This window comes from Diabrotica virgifera, chromosome 3 (assembly GCF_917563875.1).
Source record: "Diabrotica virgifera virgifera chromosome 3, PGI_DIABVI_V3a".
Taxonomy (NCBI): domain Eukaryota; kingdom Metazoa; phylum Arthropoda; class Insecta; order Coleoptera; family Chrysomelidae; genus Diabrotica; species Diabrotica virgifera.
Window position 1 is genome coordinate 10,183,211 of NC_065445.1, and position 24,761 is coordinate 10,207,971.

The 24,761-nt window shown below is 34.1% G+C and overlaps 1 protein-coding gene across 3 annotated transcripts in view; it reads left to right on the forward strand.

Annotated features, from left to right (window-relative positions):
* LOC114324320 (alpha-tocopherol transfer protein-like) overlaps positions 1-24,761 on the forward strand; it is a 161,335-nt gene that overhangs the window by 16,822 nt on the left and 119,752 nt on the right. Inside the window, exon 1 of one of the 3 annotated variants that reach the window (XM_028272129.2) lies at positions 6,236-6,358. The exons of the other annotated variants lie outside the window; for them this stretch is intronic. Coding sequence (XP_028127930.2) covers positions 6,271-6,358 — 88 coding nt within the window. The 5' untranslated portion in view covers positions 6,236-6,270. Of the gene's footprint in view, positions 1-6,235; positions 6,359-24,761 lie in introns of those variants that run through there. 3 annotated transcript variants of the gene reach the window in all.

A 24,761-nucleotide genomic window follows, 5' to 3' on the forward strand; every position in this document is an offset into this window, starting at 1 on the left:
TAAAAATAGTCCTAGAGGTGATTGCAATACAACATTTTAAAGTAAAGGAAATAAGCTTTTTTTATTCTAAAATGTATATACTTAAATGTACAAGAAAAAAAAGTCATAATGAGAAATTTAAAAAAATAATCATAAAAAATATCAAAAATCATTAAAAGTATAAAAGCTTGAAAAAGCATAACTTGTTTAAAAATAGTCGTACGACCTTACACAGTAGACCATTTTAAAGGCAATTGACTTCTCTTTTTATTAAATGTATTGCATATACCTAGAAATGCATAGAAAAAAGTTACAGAACATTGTTTGCGAAATAATGGGGAAAATTTCTCAAAAATTCTGTGAGTTGCAAATTTTGAAAAATTCTATTTTGAAAACTATAAATCCTAGAGTCTTCTACCAAACGTCATTTTAAAAAGAAAGGATGGAAGTTATTTTTCGCTGAAGCAATACCTATACCTATATCCATTTAGAAAGAAATTATGGGGCTAAAAACAAAATTACTTTTTTTGTGTTTTTTTCTTTCTTTTCTTTTGAATGTATTTTTGTAAAAAAAAAATACTTTTGACTTAAAAATATGATATTTCGATAGTAAATTTATCCTGGAACAATTTTTCTTTAGAAGTGTTTGTACCAAAAGTGAATGGAACTCACCCTAATTCACCCTGTGCCTAGGGACTAATTCACCCCTTTCTTAAAAACGCACCCATTTAAATGGTAGCACTCCGCGGTTTTTTCAAACATAGATGTCCGTTGACCATATGAGACAATAAAATCCCGTTAACGTTGTAGTTCCTTTTAGCTCTCTTATTTTGAACATACCTAATCAATAGCCAATTTTTGTTTTCTGCTTTTATCTGTTCAGTCATTTATTTCTCGATTGAAAAAATAATGTGTGTGTGTACTTTGTACGCACATTAGAAGTTATACTTCTATTATATGATTTCAACGAAATAATATTCTTTAAACAGTTTATTTTTATTTTATTTAAATATTAAACTAATTTTATACTTACCACTTTCCAAAAATCCAAAAATTAAAACAAAAGACGACAATTGTCCGCATTTGAACTCGGGACTTCTTGATCTGTAGTCGAATGAATGACCAACGACTCCACGACATCACTGTTTATACAAGTGAAGTATAAAATTATAAAAATGTTTAAATACGTATTATCCTACTCCCGAGGAAGACAAATCCAAAGACCAAAAATTATAATAAATATATTTACTAAAAACACTAATATATTCTTTCCACACCTTTTGTGGACTGAAACATACATAACTTAAAAGATTTAGCAAATAATATAGACGTTAGGAGAGAGTATAATATTCTTAGGATTTAGCAACGAACTCCATAATGTCGGTGTGCGCATGCGCGCAGAATAATAAAAATTCACTGCCAATCGCGCCTAAAGAAGTACATATAACTTAAAAAAAATAAAATTATTATTCACAAACCTTAACAGGCCTTGAAGACCTAGGACTAACATACAATAAATATAATACTTATATAAATATTACAAAACTTATATTATGTGGGGTGGGTTCTTGTCTAATCATGCTCCTTGCCTACTAAATTTACTTACTTTTTCATTCTCATATGTGTTTTGCCCACTCATTAGTGCACTAAAATGTCTCTTCCATATACCCATCACTGATTCTTTTTCACTCGTGAGTTTCCTTTTTTCATGTTTGAATTGTAATTCTGGTTTTCCCTTTGATAAAACGACCGTATTTCTTTTTTCCGAAATCTTTCCTCTATTGCTTGTATTATTTTTCGATATATTCTGGTTTCTTTTCTTTTTCTTTCGTCTACATACCGTTCTCATTATTCTTCTTTGATCATTGTAACTCTAATTCATAACATCAGTATTATTTGTTAATGCCAATTGTATTTTCGTCTGCTATTTTGAGGTGTTCTTCATCAAACCAATTCTACCCTGTTTTCATTTGGCTCTTTTGCGGAAAAGTTTTATCACTTTCTCTAGTTATCGCCTCTCTTGTGGTTTTCCACACTTGCTTTATTCCTAATTTCTCTTCGTCTGTCTGGGCTAATAGCGCTTTATTTATTTCATTGATACACTTTCTTTTTATTTCCGCTTGGCTTAGCTTTTCTATATCATATCGATTTTTCTCTTTGAATTTGTTTTTCTTATTTCTTTATCTTTTTGCACCATTCCACCTAACCAGAAAATGGTCCGAATCCATTTCGTCTCCTCTTATACATCTTATATTTTTTATATATTTCATATGGTTTCTTTCCACCAATACGTGATCAATCTGGTTAACCCTCCTTCCATCAGCAGACATCTAGCTTCCCTTATGTAATTCTCTTCGTTCAAACTAGGTATCCTTCTCCACCTTATTTTTTTCCATCACAAAACTGACTAGCCCTTGGTCATTATCATTTGTCACTTCAGCTACTGCGTTATATATACACTAAATTTACAATCAACATGCAGTAGAAATAAACAAACCAAGACACGTTAAATGCTACTAGGAGTACTTCTGAATCATAATTTACAATGTATATACATTGTAAATCCCAAATCATGATTTCCAAAGTTTATTCTTTTGTGTGTCTTCGTTTGTTTATTTCTACTGCATCTTGGTTGTAAATTTGGTATAGCTTCTTTCCCTAGATTACTTCTTTTATATCATGTTGTGTTAGATGCTCATATCGATCCGTCAGTTGCTCGTAGAATAGGTCTTTTGTTTCATCATCGTTTTCCTCGTATAGGGCGTGTATGTTAATTATACTTAAATTCCTTTTTTCTCCCTTCATTCTTATTACGCACATTCTGTCTGATATAGATCTGAAGGACATAACTTTCTCCATAAAATGTTTTGCAACTGTTTCCAACATCCTGTCTTTCCTGCCACTCTTGAATAGCGCTATGGCCTCAATTTCCGCTATTTCATTTCCCGTATGTTTAGTTTCCTGTTCTTCTTCTTCTGAGATACTCCTTTATCTGAGTATTCTCCTATTCTTCTGTGTGGACAAACAAGTCCTCTTTTTGGTGTAATTATTTTGGACCGTCGCCGTCGTAAATTACATATACTAAAACTAATTTAAATTCAATACACCTCTAGCTCGTGCGTCAAACTACTACAGGTATAATGAACGTTGGCAAAGAATCTTACAATAATCAACAAACAATGTACTACCTGATCGTTTGATTCTCTACATATAAGGAAAATCGACAGTGTTTTAATCTTTTCTAGTCGTCGTGTGAAGAAATAATAGCCATAGATTCGATGTTGCGTATTTTTTAGACAAGAAGCCAATAATTGGAATTCTTTAGCTGTTAGAGCTATCATGGGTTTTAGTTTTTTTAACAATGAGTTTTCACTTTGTCCTTAATTTGAAATTTTGCACTTATTTCAACGTTTTTTACACTTAGGAAGGACTTTTGTGGCTTTGTAAGCAGTTCTTTCTATTTAGCTATTCTCAGTGCTTTGTACCATATGGGGGCGCCGTATAAGATGGTAGAATGTACAACCTGAATGTATATTCTTCTTTTGAGGGCAATTGAACAGTCTATGTTTGGCATAATTTTTATTAATGATGCGGTTCTTTTTTCTGCTTTATGGACTACTTTCATCAGGTGCTTTGTAAATCATAAAACTATGTCTAGTTAAAGGCTCAGATATTTAGCACGGAACATAGACTCTCATATATTACCTATTACAAAAGTCAGATTTGGATGGACATGCCCTAGGGCCAATTAATTTAGTATTTCAGTTGACATATTATGTCAACTGTTCTGCAGCTTCTGTTGACTAGCATTTCTAACTCCAAGTTGTTACATTGAATGAGTAGATCTAGATCGGCTCCGTAGAGCTTTGGTCTCTGCTTCATAGTCGATTTCTAGTATTTCATTATCTAAAAAGTTCCAAAGCATCGGTCAAGTACGGATCATTGCGGTACACCTGATGATTTTTCCGGTCCTTCAGTTTTGCTACTTACACATATCTCTCAATGCGATGATGATCTGACGCTAACTCTTTTATGATGTTATCGCTTTTACCTGTATGTACTACCATAGAATTATAAAGAATTTTTTGGAAAAATCCAAAATAAGTAAAGATATCCCCGAAATAGTTCCTAATGAGCTAGGAAATGACTATGACAAGAAAAATGCTCCAAAACTTCAGAAATATAATATAACGCCAAAGTAATTTTGCTGTCCAATAATGAGACATAACATAGAGTTGTGTGTTGGTTTTCTGTACATTTTAGTTATATATCCTGTATCTCCCTTCAGCTCTGTTGAGAACTGCTTCATTTGTCTGCTCAGCAGTTGACGATATTGTTAGTGTTCGTCTATACGACCAGATTTCAAAAGTCTTTAAGTTTAGGCGGCAATAGTAAATATTTGTACCTTCCTTAATTGCTTTCAACATATCTAGCAGAATGTTATTAGTGCCAAGAGCTTTCCTCTATTTTACCAACTCGATCGCATCCAGACGTTTACTATTTATATTCCTTCGTCTTTACCTAATGTTTGTTGTTTTTCTAGTCTGACGTCATTCGATAGTTCATTTATATACGTATACCAAGCCAAGTTGTCTGAATTTCTTCTTAAATTATTATCATTTTCACTGTCGAGTCTACCATTGTATGAGGAGTTTTCTTATGATAGAGACCAGCTATATATCTGCTTCTTTTCAATATATTGAATGTGTCGTGTTTGTATTCTAACTTTTCCATTTGAATGCATTTATCCTTCAAACTATTATATGGAGATCACGGAGTTGTCAGGAAGCAAAAGTAAAGTTCACACTACTTTACTTTTAGCAGGGCCACCGTAAGGGCTCCTGGCGCCTGTGTGCAAAAAGGATTTTGGCGCCCCTTGGGCATTCTGGTTCATGTTTGTTTATTTATTTTTTAAAAGGTAGGTAGATATGTAGGTACTTGAAATAAAGCAAAAAAACTAAAGTTTAGAAATCGTAATAAGTTTTAATGAGATTTCCCCGGAAGGTGCTTCATTTTTTGATATTTAATAACTCAAAAATTATTGATTTATGTTAATAACTTTATATAATAAATTTTGCTTAAAAGTTGCCCCTTTATCGATTTCTGGTATTATATTTAATAAAAAAATTTTACCCACGAGAAGGGGTGGCATCCACCCCCAGGGTAAAAGCGCAAGTTGGCATCATGTCACCTTTGTTCCTTGAAGTATCTTCTAACTACTCACCAATTTTCATGAAAATCGATGAAGGTTCAACGAAATCGGAGGTGAAAACCTTCAGTGACTCCACTAAGTTAATCGTAAATATTTTTATCCAACAATCCTGCAAAAATCAACTGTGAGGGTATAAATTTTATGACTCTTTATGATGCCATAAATGATGATTTTTTACAGGATTATTTGATAAAAATACAATTTGTAAACACTGTGATGAATACAAGTACCTGGGCATGAAGATAAATCAAGATGGAACACTCGATGCTGCTATAAAAGACAAAAACATACAGGGTAGAAAAGCCATATCCATGATGAACGGCATTCTGTGGAAATAAACAATATCTAAAGCAAACAAACAGCTCATATACCATACCATATTTTAAAGTATAATCACATAGGGCAGTGAAGTTTGGCCACTGAAACAAATAACAGAGAAAATGTTACTAGTAACAAAAATGGACTTCTGGAAGAGCAGCAAGCAAATCAAGAAGAGATCGAATGCCAAATGAGAGAATACGAGAAATGATGGGAGTCACACATACAATAATTAATTGATTACATAAATACAAAACAGTTCATATGGTACGGCCATGTACAGAGAATGCTAGATGACAGGATCCCTAAACATATTTTGACGTGGATACCACAAGGGAGATGGATAAGAGGAAGGTCGAGAAGAAGCTAGAGGGAGAGAACTGAAAAAAAAATAAAGGAAAGGGAAATCCCTCCAGGTCTATTGCTAAACAGAGAAGAATGGCGGTTAGGAGTCGGAAGGCATCCGATAACGCTGCAAACCGATAGTAGTAGTATGTACATAGTAATTTTCTAGAAAAGAACAATATCTTAAAAAAATTAAAACTATTTATTATTTTATTGATTGCCTTATAGTATTTTTGCATGTCATCATAGGGTTATACTGCTAACAAAACACCTTTCTCATTTTAGTTTTATATGCAAGTATAATAAATTAGCATACAATCGAAATGTAGAAAGATAAAATTACCAAAACTCGTACGACATTTTAGCTGTGCGGGGTGTGTAGTTTAATAATCTTTTTAGTTTTAATTAAAAAAAGGATGTTCGGGTTTAAAAAAGAAAAAAAGAAAGAAAAGGAAGAAGAAGATGAGTGTGTGCCCGTTGTTTTCGTCAAAGTTCCAGAGCAATGTAAGTTTATGTTGTAAATATATTATTATATTATGTACTAATGTTATATTATGTGCCACGCATATGTTGCGTAAGCTGAGCTTAAAGCCCGTTTAAGCTTAAGATCTGTTAGTGCAACCAGACATAAGTATAGAAAGCTAATATTTGCATAGGTATTACTATGTATTACTTTATCCTACTTCACTGTATCCATATTTGGATATAGCTATCTCCTTGTTTCTTCCACCGATGTGTGTTCTTCTAGTCTGTCATCGATTTTAAGATTCTCATTTCATTTCATCCTATATCTTCATTTTTCTCTTGTTTATTCCCATAATTGTCGATATATTATTGGTATATTCTCTAGTTTTGTCGGATGGTTTTTGATAACTTAATTCATTGAGTATTAATTTAAGGTTATGTTTGATGTCAACTTTTACATTATTAGTATATTGTCCCGTTTCTTCTAGTATGTTTTGAAGGCACCATCTCTGTTACTGATTAAGTTATATGACACCACAAAGAGTTAGGGTGCATATTATTATTTCGAAGGTTTAGGTATTTACTGTTTATAAACAGCTCACCGATATTTACGTGGCCAGTAATAAGCCCCTCCCTTAAGTTAAGAGTTCACTAAAATGCTTGTATAGGTATTTGACGCAGAAATGGTTACCACTACTGTCCACGTTACAGGCGGTGAGCTGTATATTTGGATATGTTTACCTATTCTTTTCCAATCGAATCAATTTTCACCTCTTGATCCATTATCGTAACCTTGCCTGCTTCTTATGTTATCATGCCTCTCCTTATATCCTTTTCTACTTATTTCTATCCCTTGGTGTCTCCATGTCCAACTATATTATTGCTTTTTACAATATTATTTGATCATTAAGCAATAATGACCGGTTTCACTATGTAAAAAGATTAGTAATCCCTACACCGTATGTGTAGAAAATTATTATATAAAATATAATAAGATTAATATTTTTATTTTTCTTCGTCGAGCTTTTTTTTAGTCTGTCGATTACCCTTTTAGTGAGTAAAATATTAGACATCTTGTAATACAAATCATTAAAAATGTGTTGTTATTTAAAGATATTTTGCGACAGTATGATCTTACATATTATTTGGTATGATGTATTTACGTACATATTCATATTTTATAGTTTACGATAAGTTGTTAACAACGTTCAAATAATCAATTTTTTCAACTGCAGAAAACAAGATAAAAACCCTAGACTCAACAGATAATAATACTATAACAAGTAAAATTTCTGGTTTAGGCAGACAGAAAGATAAAAAGAGAAGTTCTTCCGGGTTGAATGGTCTCGCTTGTCCTGTTTATATTTATTTGAAAAAACAATATAAATATACTGATGGTCAAAGAAAATGTAACCCTTAGAAGGACAAATATTTTGGTAAATATTTATTTATGGAAGTATACATTATAATATTGGATAACATTGTAAACAAATTTGCGACGTAATTTTCGTCAAAAAATTGTGTCAGAAAATTCTATACATTCAGTTACTCTATGGGACATTAATCGAATTAATTGGTCTATATCAAACTGCGCAATACTCATCCAGATTCTTAAAGGCATGCCATAGGTGATGACAGGGTGATGCGTTATCTCCACTAGACCAGGGCGCATCTGTAAAAATATCAGTACATTTGGACGTTGAGAGGTGACTCAAATTTTTTTGCAGAAATTGCTTGAAAATAACTCAAATAATAATATTTGAGTTATCCTCCCTCTCAAAAAGGTCCGGAACATTGTTTAAATAATCAAAATGTCAAAAAATGAAGGGAACATTTGATTTTTTTCTTCGTTATTTGATTATAACTTTAAAAGTATTCATTTCCGAGAAAAGTTGTACTGACATAAAAGTTGCGTAATTAAATTTCCTACAATATAGAATTGGTTAAAAATTTAAAAAATAGTCACCCTTGTTGCAAAATAGCAATAATTGCGAAAAAACCATACAAAAACAAGTACAGTCAAACCCGCTTATTAGAATACCTCTTAAAGGAATATCCCGGTTTAAGGAATAGAAATTTGAGGTCCCGAAACGTTTTTACTAGCGACCAGTGATCGGTTATTAGAATATCCCGGTTATAGGAATACTTTGGATTTTCACGAAGGCTATTCCAATAAGCGGGTTCGACTGTACTCGCATTTTACGTTTTTCAACCATTTATGCTACACTTTCATATTTCACCCAGAAAAACTTTATGATACAGTAAAACAATACTGTAAATTTCATTAAGATCGGTTCAATAGATTTTGCAAAATAAATTTTGAAATCCAGCTTTCGCAAAAAAAATTCATTTTTTCAAAATGTTACAGGACTGAAAATAAAGCAGATAGGAAGTTGAAATTTTTTGCGGATAGAAGTGTACTGTACCTTTCATTTGCTATTTGCAAAATTAAAATCGATTAACTACCACGGCGTCAGGAATTTTTTAAATAAACATTAATTATTGGTGCTACGCGCAGGACAGCGGATAGTTTGCTCTGATTGGGCATTCCAGTGAGCTTTGATAATGATTGATACATTTTAATTTTTATTACATTTCGATATAAATAAATAAATTTGTTTATTGCAAAAAAAAACACATACTCTATCCTTTGAAATAACACTTTTTTTAGCAAAAACTTTCTTTGTTCATATATTTTAACTTTAAAAGTTTAAAAGAATAAAAGTTTATTATTTTTAAACATATGAAATTGTTTAAACAATATTTCACAAGCAATAGTAAAATTAGTTTGATTTTTGTGGAATTAAAATATTAAAATATAACAAAATATAGAATAAGATAATAAGATATTAGATAAAGATTGGAAGAAATTTTGGTGGAAATCAACTTGTATGAATCGAACATCGCTGTCCTGAGCGTAGCACCAAAAATTAATGTTTATTTAAAAAATTTCCTGACACCGTGGTAATTAATTTCTTTAAATTTTGCAAATTGCAAATGAAAGGTACAGTATACTTCTATAAGCAAAAAAAAATTCAACTTCCTATCTGCTTTATTTTCAGTCCTGCAACATTAAAAAAAAATGAATTTTTTGCGAAAGCTGGATTGCCAAATTTAATTTGCAAAATCTGTTAAACCGATTTTAATGAAATTTACAGTGTTGTTTTACTATATCATAAAGTTTTTCTGGGTAAAATATGAAGGTCCTAAGTTTAGCATAAATGGTTGAAAAACGTAAAATGCGCATACTTATTTTTGTATGGCTTTTTCGCAATTATTGCTATTTTGCAACAAGGGTGATCATTTTTTAAATTATTTACCAATTCTATATTGTAGAAAATTTAATTATGCAACTATTATGTCAAAACAACTTTTCTCAGAAATTAATAGTTTTAAAGTTATAATCAAAAATCCAATAAAAAGTCGAATTTTTCCTTCATATTTTGACATTTTGATTATTTAAACAATGTTCCAGACCATTTTGAGTGGGAGGATAACTCAAATATTATTATTTGAGTTATTTTTAAGCAATTTCTGCAAAAAAATTTAAGTCATCTCTCAACGTCCATCTAAAAACAGATGCGCCCTGGACCACACTAATTTTTAACCTTGTATTAGAGAAAGCCATGAGGTCGGCCGAAATAAAAACAGAACTGCTATCGGTTCAAGGTCCCAAGTTATTACTAGCATACGCAGATGACATTGATCTCGTTGGAGACTTTATCCTATCCACAAAAGCCATTTTCAACAAGGTGGAAGGAGCAACAAGCGAAGTAGGGCTGAGGATCAATGAAGAGAAGACGAAATATATGTGTATAAATAGAACGACACGAAGAGACAGGATAGGACAAAATGTGACGGTCAATACCTTCAATTTCGAAAGAGTTCAACGTTTTAATTATCTGGGGGCCGTAAGCACAGCTGAGAACGATGTTACTGAAGAAATAAAAGACAGAATCCAATTCTAATCAGCAAATCGCTTTCTATTCGCACTGGATAAGCTTATAAAATCAAAAAATCTTACAAGTTCCAAGATCAAAATCTATAAATTCATCGTCAGACCTGTACTAACATATGGTTGCGAAACGTGGACCATGACCAAATCAAACGAAGAAAAGCTAAGACGTTTTGAAAGAAAAATACTTAGAAAACTTTTCGGACCTCACCACGAAATTAACACAAACCAGTATAGGATCAGAACCAGCTTCGAATTAAAACAACTCTACATAGACACCGATATTTTCCAAGAAATTAAATCACAGCGACTAACATGGGCAGGCCACGTAGGCAGACTTCATAACGAGAAACTTGTAAGACTGGTATGGGAGGATATTCCTACAGGCAAAAGACTACTCGGACGTCCCAGAATGCGATGGAGAGATAACATCCAAGCAGATCTCCGAAAAATGAACATCCCATTTGACTCTAGGTTAATGGAAGACCGAACAAATTGGAAGAAAGTTGTACAGTCAGCCAAGACCCACCCAGGGTTGTAGCGCTACGTGATGATGATGATGATGCCATAAGTTCTCTCTAAGTTTGCTGGAGGACGTGGCAATCGATTTGGGTCTCGACCTGCAATATCCCACACATGTTTGATGGGTGGCAAATCAGCTGATTTTGATGGCCACTTTAAAGTCTAGTGACCAGATTCTTATATGAACTCCACGGATTCACGGGCACTATGAGGTCTTGCGTTTTCCTGTTGAAATATCGCATTTGGAATGGTTTGTAGGTAGGGGTGTAAAACCGGTTGCAGTACTTTACCAATATATAGTCAAGCCCTCAGAGTGCCGTTAATAAGAACTAGAGGTGATCTGCTTCTCAAACATATAGCACCCCATACCTTAATGCTTGGTTGCCTTGCTATATGACGTTCAAAATCCAAGTCTATATTTTGTCTTTCACCTCGAAAATGTCTTATCTTTACACGTAAATCAAAACCACCAAAAAAAACCTAGATTCATCACTGATGCAGACAAATTTTCATTGGGAATTCCAGTTTTGCCGAGCTCTACACCATTCTAAGCATCAATACTTATACTGTTGTGTCAAAGGTAACACTAAAAACGGACTGTAAGCTCTCAGTCTCATTTAAAGTAGTCTTTGATTAACTATTCTTCTTCAGACTACCCTTTCTATAGATGCAACTACATATTCTCCTACTTTCTGTACACTGCCCCGTCTAATTCTGAGATAAAGAAGTCTAAGATGGCGCAAATCAAGCCCTTGCAATATTCTAGGACGTCCAAACCCCCCACGACGCCGATTATTTAATTAATGATGCAGTTGAATTGGTGGCCAAAAAGCAAGCAATATAAATGAAACCAGCCTGTGAGACTTGCATACCCCTTCAAATGAAATTAGTGTATACAATTCATTGGGTTAAGTAGTGTTCAATGCTCTGGAGCATCATCTACCCCTCCTACATACTATACGCTGAAACACTACTATACGCAGACGAACATCGAAGTAAAAAGTGAAACTAAACAAAAATATCGGAGAGGACCACAAAAAATCAAGTGGTGGATGCTAAAAGATGAGAAGGAAGGTCTATTCAGGGAAAGAATAGTAGAAAAAATATGTTGGAACATGAAAGGAAGCCCTAACACAATTTGGAGAAAAATGGCCAATATTATTAGAGAGACGGCTATTGAAATACTTGGGAAAACGTCAGGAAAGCAGTTTGAGGATAAAGAGACTTGGTGGTGGTCAAATGAAGTACAAGGAAAAATCAAAGAGAAGAGAAAATTATATAAAAAGTGGCAAGAAACCAGATCGGACATAGATCTTCAAAACTATATGGTCGCCAAAAAGGAAGCGAAAGTAGCAGTAGCAAAAGCTAAAGCAGAAGTGTATTCAAACCTATACGATCAACTTGATACCAGGGAAGGCGAAACGAAGATATATAAAATAGCCAAACAGAGAGCAAAAAAAGCAAAAGATTTTAATCAAATTAGATGTATCCGAGATGAAAATAATAAAATACTAGTTCACGAAAGGGATGTCAAAAAGAGATGGAGAAAGTACTTTGACAGCTTATTAAATGAAGAATTTGACAGACAGCCTGTAGAGTCAACGGAGACAGTAGCAGCAATGGTCACCAAAATAACCAACGAGGAAGTGGCTCAAGCGCTTCAAAAAATAAAGAAAGGAAAAGCGGTAGGACCGGATGATATTCCTGGGGAAGTATGGAGAGCATTGGGAGAGACAGGAACAAGGTGGCTAGCAGGTCTATTTAATAGAATTATTGAAGTTGGACAAATGCCAGACGAATGGAGAAGCAGTATACTGGTACCTGTTTACAAAAACAAGGGAGATATATAACAATGTACAAACTACAGGGCTATAAAACTGCTTAGCCACACCATGAAAATATGGGAAAGAGTAATTGATAGACGGATACGTGAAGAGACCGAAATATCCGAGAATCAATTTGGCTTTATGCAGGGTAGATCAACAACAGATGCAATTTTCATTATAAGGCAGTTGATGGAAAAACACAGGAGTAAAGAAACAAACGCTCATATGGTATTCATTGATCTTGAGAAAGCATATGATAGAGTTCCTCGAGAGATTCTGTGGTGGGCACTCAATAAGAAAGGAGTCCCTGGTGAACATGTAAAGATTGTGAGGGATATGTATGAGGGAGTAACGACTAGTGTTAGGACAGGTGTGGGAGAGACTGATAAATTTCATGTGAAAGTAGGATTGCATCAAGGTTCTGTGCTTAGTCCATATTTATTCTCATTAGTTTTGGACCAGATAACAGCGAAAATACATGGTAACATTCCATGGTGCTTAATGTATGCTGATGATGTCGTGTTAGTAGGAAATAGTGAAAGAGACTTAGAACAAAAACTGGAACAGTGGAGACAAGCTCTGGAAGAAAAAGGTTTAAAACTTAGTAGGACAAAAACAGAGTATTTGGAATGTTCATTTAAAGATGGAGCTACTACAAATAAAATGGTATCTTAGGATGGTGAAATGATTGTAAAAAGCAATAGTTTTAAGTACCTAGGATCGGTATTACAGAGTAATGGATAAATAGATGGAGATGCATGCAGTAGAATTAGGGCTGGTTGGATGAAGTGGAAAGAAGCGAGTGGTGTGTTGTGTGACAGAAAAATTCCAATGAAGCTGAAGGGAAAATTCTATAAAACAGCCATAAGACCAGCTATGATGTACGGAACTGAATGTTGGGCAGTGAAAAAGAAAGAGGAACAGCGAATGCATGTGGCGGAAATGAGAATGCTTAGATGGATGATTGGAGTGACAAAGAAGGATAAAATTAGAAATGAGTATATTAGGGGAAGTCTAGGTTTTTCACCAATTGATGCCAAAATGAGAGAGCATAGGTTAAGATGGTTTGGTCATGTTCAACGTCGAGACGTTAACCACCCAATACGAAGAATAGCTGAAGTGCAGATTCCTGGAAGGAGTAGGAGAGGAAGACCAAAGAAGACCTGGGGGGAGACGATAAGGCAGGACATGTTGGTAAAGGGGATTAACATTGATATGGCCCAAGATAGAATTGTGTGGAGAAATGCAATTAGGGAAGCCGACCCCGCATAGGGATAAGGCAAAGAGAGAATGAACTACTATACGCAGACGACATAGGCCCTATAGCGGACAATCACGAGACGCCAAAATTAATAAACACATAAATAGAAGATATAGAGAAGTCGGAGATAATAGTAAATATTATGAAGACAATTTGAAAAATAGGCCAGCGCATCTCAGCAGTAGTGTTCTTAGTTTGATGTGGACATTGATTTTTGTTATTTGCCTTTACAGATTTTTTATGTGAGCCGGATTAGTACATGTTGCAATACCGGATCAATTCTAGAGAATCTATTTTAGAATTTGTGGTTTATTTCTCACAATAATGTAATAAAAATACCTAGACATCTCAAAAAAAGCGCTAGACAAATTATATAGATAGATACCTGTCTTATTTACTTGTTTACAATAAACAATTTAGATAGTTTTATTTAAACAACCGCATAGGTATCAATTTGTTTATAATAACACATGTAAACATGATTTATTTTATTAGCAATAATTAATAGTAATAGTCCTACTGATAAATACTACAATAAAAACAACTTTTTTGTTAGAATAAGTACGAAATCTCTTGAAAAAACTTGTATTGTGTTTGAAACAAACAAATCGTTTATTTCTACGAAATTAAACGTACATCGATATAGTCCAGGGTAATAAGGATTTTCTTGGGTCACTCAAAGATCCAGGTAGCTGACTACTTTTCTAGTTATTGTAGACCTATAGGAAGAAAACCTACCTGTTTCCTGCCTAGAGTTCGCGTCCGTTTTTTAATTATCAACAATTTAGTGCAAAAATCGCGATTTTTTTCGATTTTTTGCACTCCATTGAAAAGCTAAATAGTTGACATAAAATTACAAAATTTAATTTTTTAGAACATTGAAAAACCTTCAATATGCCGATTTTTAAAAGTTAAAAAGTTAATTTGTTGCTACGCAAACTGCAAAATAAGTGAACATCGTTATTTGTTAATAACTTTTACTAAAACTACCTTAGAACTCTAGTGTTTAACCCAAAGTTGGATATTGTGTTACTTAACAAACCCTCAAAATTTGAGACCGATCCATTAATTAGTTTAAGAGTAAGAGTTATTCTATTTGTTTATCCCAGAGACCTTTATTTTGCAATAAGATAAGACAGAAAATAATGAAGAGAGCAATTCTGAGTATGCCAAATGAAAGTAGAAGAGTGATAGTATCAAAATGTATTAAAAAAAGATAAAAAAATAATTAACATAGTCAAAAATCCTAATGCCAAATTTTTAAAATTTTGTAGTTTATAAACATTTAGAATAACTTTAAAAATGTTTTCCGTAGAAACAATATTTTTCTATAGGTATTCGAAAAGATAGTATTTTAATACGAATTTTCAAATAAAAAAAATTAGCCTGGGCCCATTTGGGACAAAGTTATCCATATGTTTTTTTAATTCACAGCTAATTTGTTTATAATAATTAAGGAATCTCATTAATGCCATTTTAAAGAATGGGATTTGTATTTTTTCTTCAAAAATTTGCACAAACATTCTACCTTCACAGCACCCTCTACGATTTTTCAAAAATGTAGTGCAAACGATTACTAGGGGGAACCTACAAAGCCAGCGAGTTAAAATACCGAAAAAGCAATTTCAAACGAATATAACTTGCTGTATCTCCGGATCAACTCAATGGATTTTGATCTTTCTTTTTTAATTGGTATGTAATTTTTACGTACATTACGTTTATAAATTTAATAATTAATAAACAGTCTAATTTGTTTAAACAATTCTTGAAAAAATATTTTTTTTACAAAAATCTATTTTTTTAATCATAGTATCATTAATGATCACAAATAAAGTTAAAGTACAGTTTAATAAATAAATAATTTTTATTAGATAATTATTTATTGAAGATAATTTATTTATTAAAGTATACCTTAACTTTTTCTATGATTAATAGGGATAGTATGATTAAAATCAACGATTTTTGGGAAAAAATTATTTTTTCAAAAATTGTTTAAACAAATTAGACTGTTTATTAATTAATAAATGTCTAGACAAATTGCATATTTGTAATGTACAGAAAAATTACATACCAATTAAAAAAAGAACGATCAAAATATATTCAGTAGATCCCGAGATATAGAAAATGATAATAGTTTTAAGTTGCTTTTTTTAGTTTTTGAACTCGTGTATTTGTCTGCTCCCAGCTCCCCCTTCACTTACCACGACTAGTCACCTATTGAACTACATTTTTAAAAATTCGTGTAAAATACCAGCTTTTCTAGTATGTAAAATGACTTTTTCTACGGACAATATTTTTAAAGTAGTTATTCTAAATGTTTTTAAACTACAAAATTTCACAAATTTGGCATTAGGATTTTTGACTATATTAGATAATTTTTTATCGTCTTTTAGGACATTTTGATAGTATCAGTTTTATACTTTCATTTGGCATACGCAGAATTGCCCTATCTTCATTATTTTCTGTCCTATGTTATTGCAAAATAAAGGTCTCTGGGATAAACAATTAGAATAACTTAAACTAATTAATGGATTGGTCTCAAATTTTGAGGGTTTGTTAAGTACCCCAATACCCAACTTTGGGTGAAACACTAAAGATCTAAGGTAGTTTTAGTAAAAGTTATTAACAAATAACAATTTTCTCTTATTTTGCAGTTTGCGTAGCAACAAATTTACTTTTTAACTTTCAAAAATCGGCATTTTCAAGGTTTTTTAATGTTCTAAAAAATTAAATTTTGTTATTTTATGTCAATTATTTAGCTTTTGATGGGGTGCAAAATATCGAAAAAATCGCGATTTTTGCACTAAATTGTTAATAATTAAAAAACGGACGCGAACTCTAGGCAGGAAACAGGTAGGTTTTCATCCTGTAGGTATATATATATAGCAGCTGTTTTACAGCATCATAGGCCGTTTATCGCAATTCGAACGCCATTGTTTTCTATTTTGCCATGAATATATTTCTATATTTCTTCTTTTCATGCCTATATTGACCCCTTTTTCCCAAGACTTTTTTGGTCTTCCTTTTTTCCTTCTTCTTTTTGGGATCCACCTCCAGGTTTTAATTGGTAATCTCTCATCATTCATTCTTCTCATGTGTCCGTACCAGGATAGTTGTTTTCTTTCTATCGTATCCGTTAATGTTGTTTCCACCTTCATCATTTCTTTTATTCTATCGGTTCTTACATGATCGTGTAATGTTATACAGCATCTTCGCCAAAAATTGTTCTCTACTGCGTTTATTCGGTTCTGCATTTTCTTATTTATTGTCCAGATTTCTGAGCCATATGTAACTGTACTTTCAATAAATGTTTTATATAGTTGTTTTTTTGTACTTTCTCGTACATCTTTACTCCATAGTAATGAGTTTATCTGACTTGTGATGGCTCTTCCTTTACCTAATTTTTGTTGGATGTCTGTTTCGTCTTTTCCATCTTCCGTCAATGTAACTCCCAGGTATCTATATTCTTTAGTGTTTTTTATCATTTTTCCTTCTAAGTCTAGGTCTTCGCCTGTGCAGCCTATTGTCATATATTCTGTTTTGTTTGTATTTATTTCCAGACCCCAATCTTCATACTCCTCTATCAGTTTTCGAACCATATAAGCAGCGTCCTCTGTATCCTCCGCTAGAACCACCTGATCGTCAGCAAATAACAAAGTAGTCAGATTACCCTCTTCCATTTGTATTCCCATTTTCTTACATTTTCTAAACCATTTCTTCAGAGCCGTGTTTATATAAATTTTGAAGAGGGTAGGGGACAGGCAGCATCCCTGTCTTAGACCCTTGTTAACCTGAAAGTATTCTGAGTGTCCATCTCTCGTTTTTATATAACTACTGTTTCCTTGGTAAAAACTTTTCACCGCATTAATGTACTGTAGGTGTACATTGTTCTCTATTAGAGATTCCCAAAGTCTATTTACCGGTACACTGTCATAGGCTTTCCTCAAATCTATAAATACTAGATGTAGCTGACTCCCATATGCTAGTGATTTTTCAATTAATTGTTTTATACAAAATAGGTTATCAATACACGATCTTCCTGCTCTAAAACCACTCTGCTCCTCCCAGTCCTCATATTGACTTTCTATTCTATCTCGTAGTATTCTGCCGTACAGTCTACCTGCGGAAGCTATAACACTGAGTCCTCTGTAGTTTGTGCAGTCATGTTTATTTCCTTTCTTGTGTATGGAGCTTATGCTTGCAGTTTTCCATTCGGATGGTATCTTTTCTCCATTCAGGCATTTATTAAATATTTTCGTTAAGTTTTCCAATACTACATCCGGGGAAAATTTAAAGAGTTCCACAGGTATACCTATAGGTATACAATAACTAAAAAAGTTGTCAGCTATCTGGATCTTCGAGTTTCCCGAACATGGTCTATTTCTAGCTTATTACCCTGGAGTAATAACGTAGCTATTAATTTTGTAATCCGCAATAACCAATTTCAAAATTAATTTATCTATAAATTTACCGAGTGACAAGAAAGGTACCTAAAAAAAACACCTACATGATATGTATATTGTTCTTGCCAATTTAAGAGCTTGCAACTTATTATATTCAAAACATCTTTGATTGGAGACAGATCAGGTGATCGTGGTGGCCAAGGTAAATGGTTGATGTGATGTTGATCCATGAAAGCAAACCATTCTCTGGCAATATGCGGTCTGGCACTGTCTTGCTAAAAATTGGGTTTAGGATGGTGTTTAGGTATGGAATAAGTTGAGGTCCACTACTCTCTGAATATAGCGCCGGACTGTCATACTATTACCTCTGATGAAAATTAGTGGTGATCTGCTACATAAGCAATAGCAACCCGTACCGTAACTCATATTATGTCTTTCACCACATCTCCAAAAAAAGCGAGATTTCGTACTACATATCTTCTGTGTCCATTTCCGGCCCTATGCAATTATACAGTAGACTCGCGATTATCCGAGTCTGGGTTATCCGAGCCCCTCGGTTAACCGAGGCAAAAGTCATAACTGGTGAGTTACAACTTTCAACTTTGGCGCAACATCGTTGCCTGAAAACAAGAGGAATGAAGCTTACGCAAAAATCAATCAAAGAATTTTATCTTTTATAGACAGTACAGTATTAGTGCTGTCATTAAAATATCCATATTTATGGTTATTTACGTGTTTTTCTATCAATATATCCGAGGTATCCGAGGTAGTCACGGTCCCAGTTACCTCGGATAATCGCGAGTCTACTGTATTGTTTTTTTTTCTGGAATTCGTCTGTTGTGAACCGGTTGTACTGCAGCCACTTGGCTTATTGTACATCTTCCATTCGTTTATTAAACCCATTCTAGAATTCTGGAACCCTGTACCAGCTTGTACAGGTCTAGTGGGTGGGTGCCATATATATTTGGAGTCACTTCGATGTCTCCGAAAAGTGTTTGCCGCCTCCGATCCAATGCCTCACAGTCATGCAAAATATGGTTGACTGTTTCAGGTTCTCTGTTACAGAGTCTGCAGCTTAAGTCTCCATGAAACAGCCCCATTGTATGCAGGTGACCTTTAACTGGCTCATGTCCAGTGAGGAAATCTGTTATGACTCTGAGCTGATTCCTGCTTGTTTTCAGTAGGAACTCAGCCCTACTAGCACATGTCCGTCCGATATACATCTTGCCATGTGTTTGACCGTGTACACTCTCCCAGTGTGAGTTGTGTTGGCTTCGGATCTAGGCTTTTTTTTCGTTCGTCAGCTCTTTAATTGCCGTACATCCCCCGATGACCTGGAACCCATACCAGTATAACACTGTTATATTGTGCCAGTCTGTCAAGTTCTTGTCGACATTCCCATACCACCCTAGAGTTCACCTTAGGGTTTATAAGAGCCCCAATGGCTGCTTGGCTAGCTGTGCATATGTTAACCCGCTGCAGTTCGAATTATATTGTTTAGATTTATTAGTATTTTTTTGTTTTTCAAAACAACAATGAGTCTTTTTACTGCTAGTTCGCCCATTAGTCATACGGATTCATTAGAGGATTCAGAGAATATATAATAAAAACAAACAGATGAAATATGGATAAGAATGGAAGTAGAATGCTCAATTACAATAAAGTTGAAAAACAAATCTCTGCAGTAGTACGGGCATGTACAAGGAATACCACAGCATAGGTGGCCGAAAAGAATATTGGACTGTGACCCACTGGGAAGAAGACGATCAGGAAGACCTGTTATGAGATTTAAAACTTACATAGATGGAAATGCTTGGACTTACGAAGTCCATCATCAGCCCATAGTCGTTCACTGCTGAATAAAGGCCTCATCTAAAAACGTCCGTACAGATATATCCTGAGCTGCTGCAATCCAGTTGGTACAAATCTTCTTTATGTCGTCAGTTCATCTTGTATGTGGTCTTCCTGGGTTTCGTCTATCCGCTCTCGGTCTCCACTCCAAGATTTTTTTGGTCCACCTATCATCTCTCATTCTAGCGACGTGTCCTGCCCTTCTTCTTCACGTGCCATCTCCGCGACGGATGTTGGCAATCATCATGGCTATTCTAATCTTAGATGCTGCTGCTCTGAATAGTTCGGTTCATGTGCATCCGTACCATTCCCTCAAGCTACGCAACCATGAGATTTTTCTTCTTCCTACACTGCTCTTGCCCTGAATTTTCCCCTGTATAATCAATTGAAGTATGTTGTATCTCTCATTATGCATAACATGCACCAGGTATTGCAGCTTTCGTGTCTTGATGGTTTCCAATATTTCCAGTCTTTTGTTGACTCTTCTCATGACTTCGTTGTTTGTTATATGCTCGGTCCATGATATCTTCAGGATTCTTCTATACACCCACAGTTCAAATGCTTCCAACTTTTTAGTAGTCGACGCGTTAAGTGTCCATGCTTCTATCCCGTAAAGCAGGGTCGAGAAAATATAACACCTTGCCAACCTAACTCTCAAGTCTAATTTCAGTTCTCTTGCATAAAATACCTTTCTAATTTTATTGAAATTTTTTCTTGCTTTCTCTATTCGAACTTTGACTTCTTTGGAGTACTCGTTTGTGTGATTAATTATTGTGCCAAGATAGTTGTAGTTTTCAACGTGTTCTAAAGTTTTACCTTTAATTGTCAGGCTTTCATCATTATTTTGGGTTTTTGATATCCTCATAAATTTAGTTTTCTTTGATGTTTATTGATAATCCATATTCTTCTCCATACTCAACTATCTTGTTCATTAGTTTTTGGAGGTCTTTAAGGTTGTCTGCTATTATTGGTATGATAGTATCGTCCGCACATCTAATGTTGTTAATTGGCGTTCCATTTACCTTTATTCCTGCTGTTTCTCCCTCAAGAGCTCTTTTCATAATTTCTTCAGAATATGCATTGAATAGTAATGGTGACAATACACACTCCTGTCGCACTCCTCTTTTAATTTCGAATTCTTCTGATGTGTGTTCATTAATGCGTATGTGTGCTTGCTATTTATAATATAGATTTGTTATAATTCGAAGGTCGTTGTATTGTAATTGTTTTGCTTTGAGGACGTCCCTGTCCATTAGCTGTTTATGGCGGACTTTATTGAAAGCCTTGTTGTAATCTATAAAACAGACGTACATATCCTGGTTCACATCCAAACATCTCTGGATTAGTACGTTGAATGCAAAGAGAGCTTCACGGGTACCTACGCCTCAATGGAATCCAAATTGGGTTTCTTCAATATCCATATTAAGTGTTTGGTATATGCCTTTATGAATGATCTTTAAAAACATTTTAAGTGTGTGAGACATCAAGCTTATGGTGCGGTGGTCGGTGCATTCTCTAGCATTTTTCTTTTTTGGGAGACAAATACATGTTGAGGTCAACCATTCATTGGGTATGTCACAATGTCACCCGACTGATAAATTTCGGAACGGGACGTTTCGATGCCGCCGGTTCATCGCCGGCCGTTTCGATGCCGCCGGTTCATCGCCAGTCCATTTAATCGCCGTCATATCTCGCATTTCCTAGAATTCCTAATTAATACTAAAAATAACTAATAATTGTAACTGTCGAACATTCGGAAATATATCAGATAGCGATTAATTGACTGGCGATGAATATGCCGGCATCGGCATCGAACTGGCGGCATCGAAACGGCGGCGATGAAACGTCCTAGACCCGATAAATTTCACTAAAGAGCTTTAAGAGGACATCTATGTACTCATTTTCTATTATTTTAAGGATATCAATAGGCAGTTGATCTGGCCCCGGGCTTTATCCGTTGCTGGTGTTCTTTAAGCGCTGGTTTCCTCAAAAGCGGTGCCGTCAACCTGCGACCGCAGCACTACGATGAATTACGTCAGATTACGGTGAAAAATTCAAAGTTATTCACTGCGGCAATGGAATGTGCAAGCTCAGCAAGCGGTGGCTTCCAACGCATCCTTGGAAACCAACGCTATTATTTTGCATGGTACAGTTTTTTATGATGTCATTCATCGCAGTGTTACGATCGCAGGTTGTCGGCACCGCTTTCGAGGAAATCAGCGCTTTAGTGCATACAATATTTCTTCCTTTGTCCTGCCCACTTCCATTTAATTTTGGCTATGTGTTTTATAATGTCTTCTACACTATTTCTTCTACGAATTTCTTCGTTTTTTACTCTATCTCTTAACGTTACGCCCAACAATGATCTTTCCAATCTACGTTGCGTCACTTGTAGTTTTCGCGCAGATGTCCTTGTTAGAGTAAGTGTCTCTGCGCCATATGTAAGAACATTAACTGCGAATCGTAGATGACTAAGCATCACACCATCGATATTTATTCCTTTATTTTTCAATTCCAATGATTTCAAAGCACAGTAATGAACAAATAAGGCGACATAGTATCTCCCTGTCGAATATTTCTCCTGATATATATCGTATTGGTAGGACCGTGCAGATTTATAGTTGTAGCATTTCTGTATATACAGGGTGTTAGTAAATAAGTAAGAAAAATTTTAAGAGCTAATTCTACATGAAAAATTAATGCCAGTTTGCTCTATAAACATATGTCTGCAAATGATTAGTTTCGGAGATACGGGGTGTTGAAATTTTTATTTCAAACTGCCAATTTATTTATTTCTCTAAGACCAGTTGAGCTATGAAAATGAAATTTATTGAGTTTTAGGAGGTAGTTATTACGAATTTTATGACATACAATTAAGAATTTTGTATTCATCATTGGCGCGCCTACGGGCAATGGTCTGAATTTTTTTAAAGAAAAAAATAGTACGCCACTGAGATATTTCGAATTAAAAATTATTTTTAAATTCCACCTCTAATTTATGATAAAAAACCTTTCTTAACTTTTTTTCATACGATGCACCGTTTTTATGCAGAAAAATAAAACATCTTGGCGCATATTTTTCATTTCTTAATACATCAAGAACTATCCAATATAGTAATACTAAACTAGAACAATAACAGAAAATATTACTAATACCATTTCAACTAGGTGCAAAGCTGCAAGAAATGTTTAAAATGATCTCCTTTACAGGTAACAGAAGAATTTTATATTCATCATTGGCGCGCGTACGGGTAATGGTCTGAATTTTTTGAAGAAAAAAATAGTACGCCACTGAGATATGTCCAACTAAAAATCATTTTTGAATTCCTCGTTCAATTGACGACAAAAATCTTTCTTGCCTTTATTTCATATGCGGCGCCGTTTTTATGCAAAAAAATTAAACATCTTAACGTTTACAAAGTATTTGAACTAAGTTTCTATGCATATGGAAACTACCTCAAATACTTGGTAAGCGTTAAGATGTTTTATTTTTTTGTATAAAAACGGCGCCGCATATGAAATAAAGGCAAGAAAGATTTTTGTCGTCAATTGAACGAGGAATTCAAAAATGATTTTTAGTTTGACATATCTCAGTGGCGTACTATTTTTTTCTTAAAAAAATTCAGACCATTACCCGTACGCGCGCCAATGATGAATATAAAATTCTTTTGTTATCTGTAAAGGAGATTATTTTAAACATTTCTTGCAGCTTTGCACCTAGTTGAAATCTTATTAGTAATATTTTCTGTTATTATTCTAGTTTAGTATTATTATATTAGTTCTTGATGATGTATTAAGAAATGAAAAATACGCGCCAAGATGTTTTATTTTTCTGCATAAAAACGGTGCATCATATGAAAAAAAGGCAAGAAAGGTTTTTTATCATAAATTAGAGGTGGAATGTAAAAATAATTTTTAATTCGAAATATCTCAGTGGCGTACTATTTTTTTCTTTAAAAAAATTCAGAACATTGCCCGTAGGCGCGCCAATGATGAATACAGAATTCTAAATTGTACGTCAAAAAATTCGTAATAACTACCTCCTAAAACACCAAATTTCATTTTCATAGCTCAACTGGTCTTAGAGAAATAAATTAATTGGCAGTTTGAAATAAAAATTTCAACACCCCGTATCTCAGAAACTAAGCATTTTCGGACCTATGTTTATAGAGCAAACTGGTATTAATTTTTCATGTAGAATTAGTCCTTAAAATTTTTCATACTTATTTACTAACACCCTGTATTTTCTATAATATTGGTGTACCTATGATCAATTCGACACTCTTCAAATGCCTTGAGTTGTGCGGGTAGTTTGATAGTATCAAACGCTTTATGGAAGTCTACAAACGTTAGAACCAGAGATCTATTGTATTCAATTGATTTTTCAATCAAAACTTTGATGCAATGTAGGTGGTCATTTGTACCGTAGTTGGGACGAAAACCAGCTTGTTCTCTTGGCTGGTACAGCTCAAATTTTGCTTCCAATCGATTGGTTATTATTCTAGTGTACAGTTTGTATAAATGGTTGAGTAGAGAAATTGGCCTGTAATTCTCTAGGTTCATGTTGTCACCCTTTTTATGCAGAAGAATTGTAATGGAGTTATTCCAAGCTATAGGAGTTTTT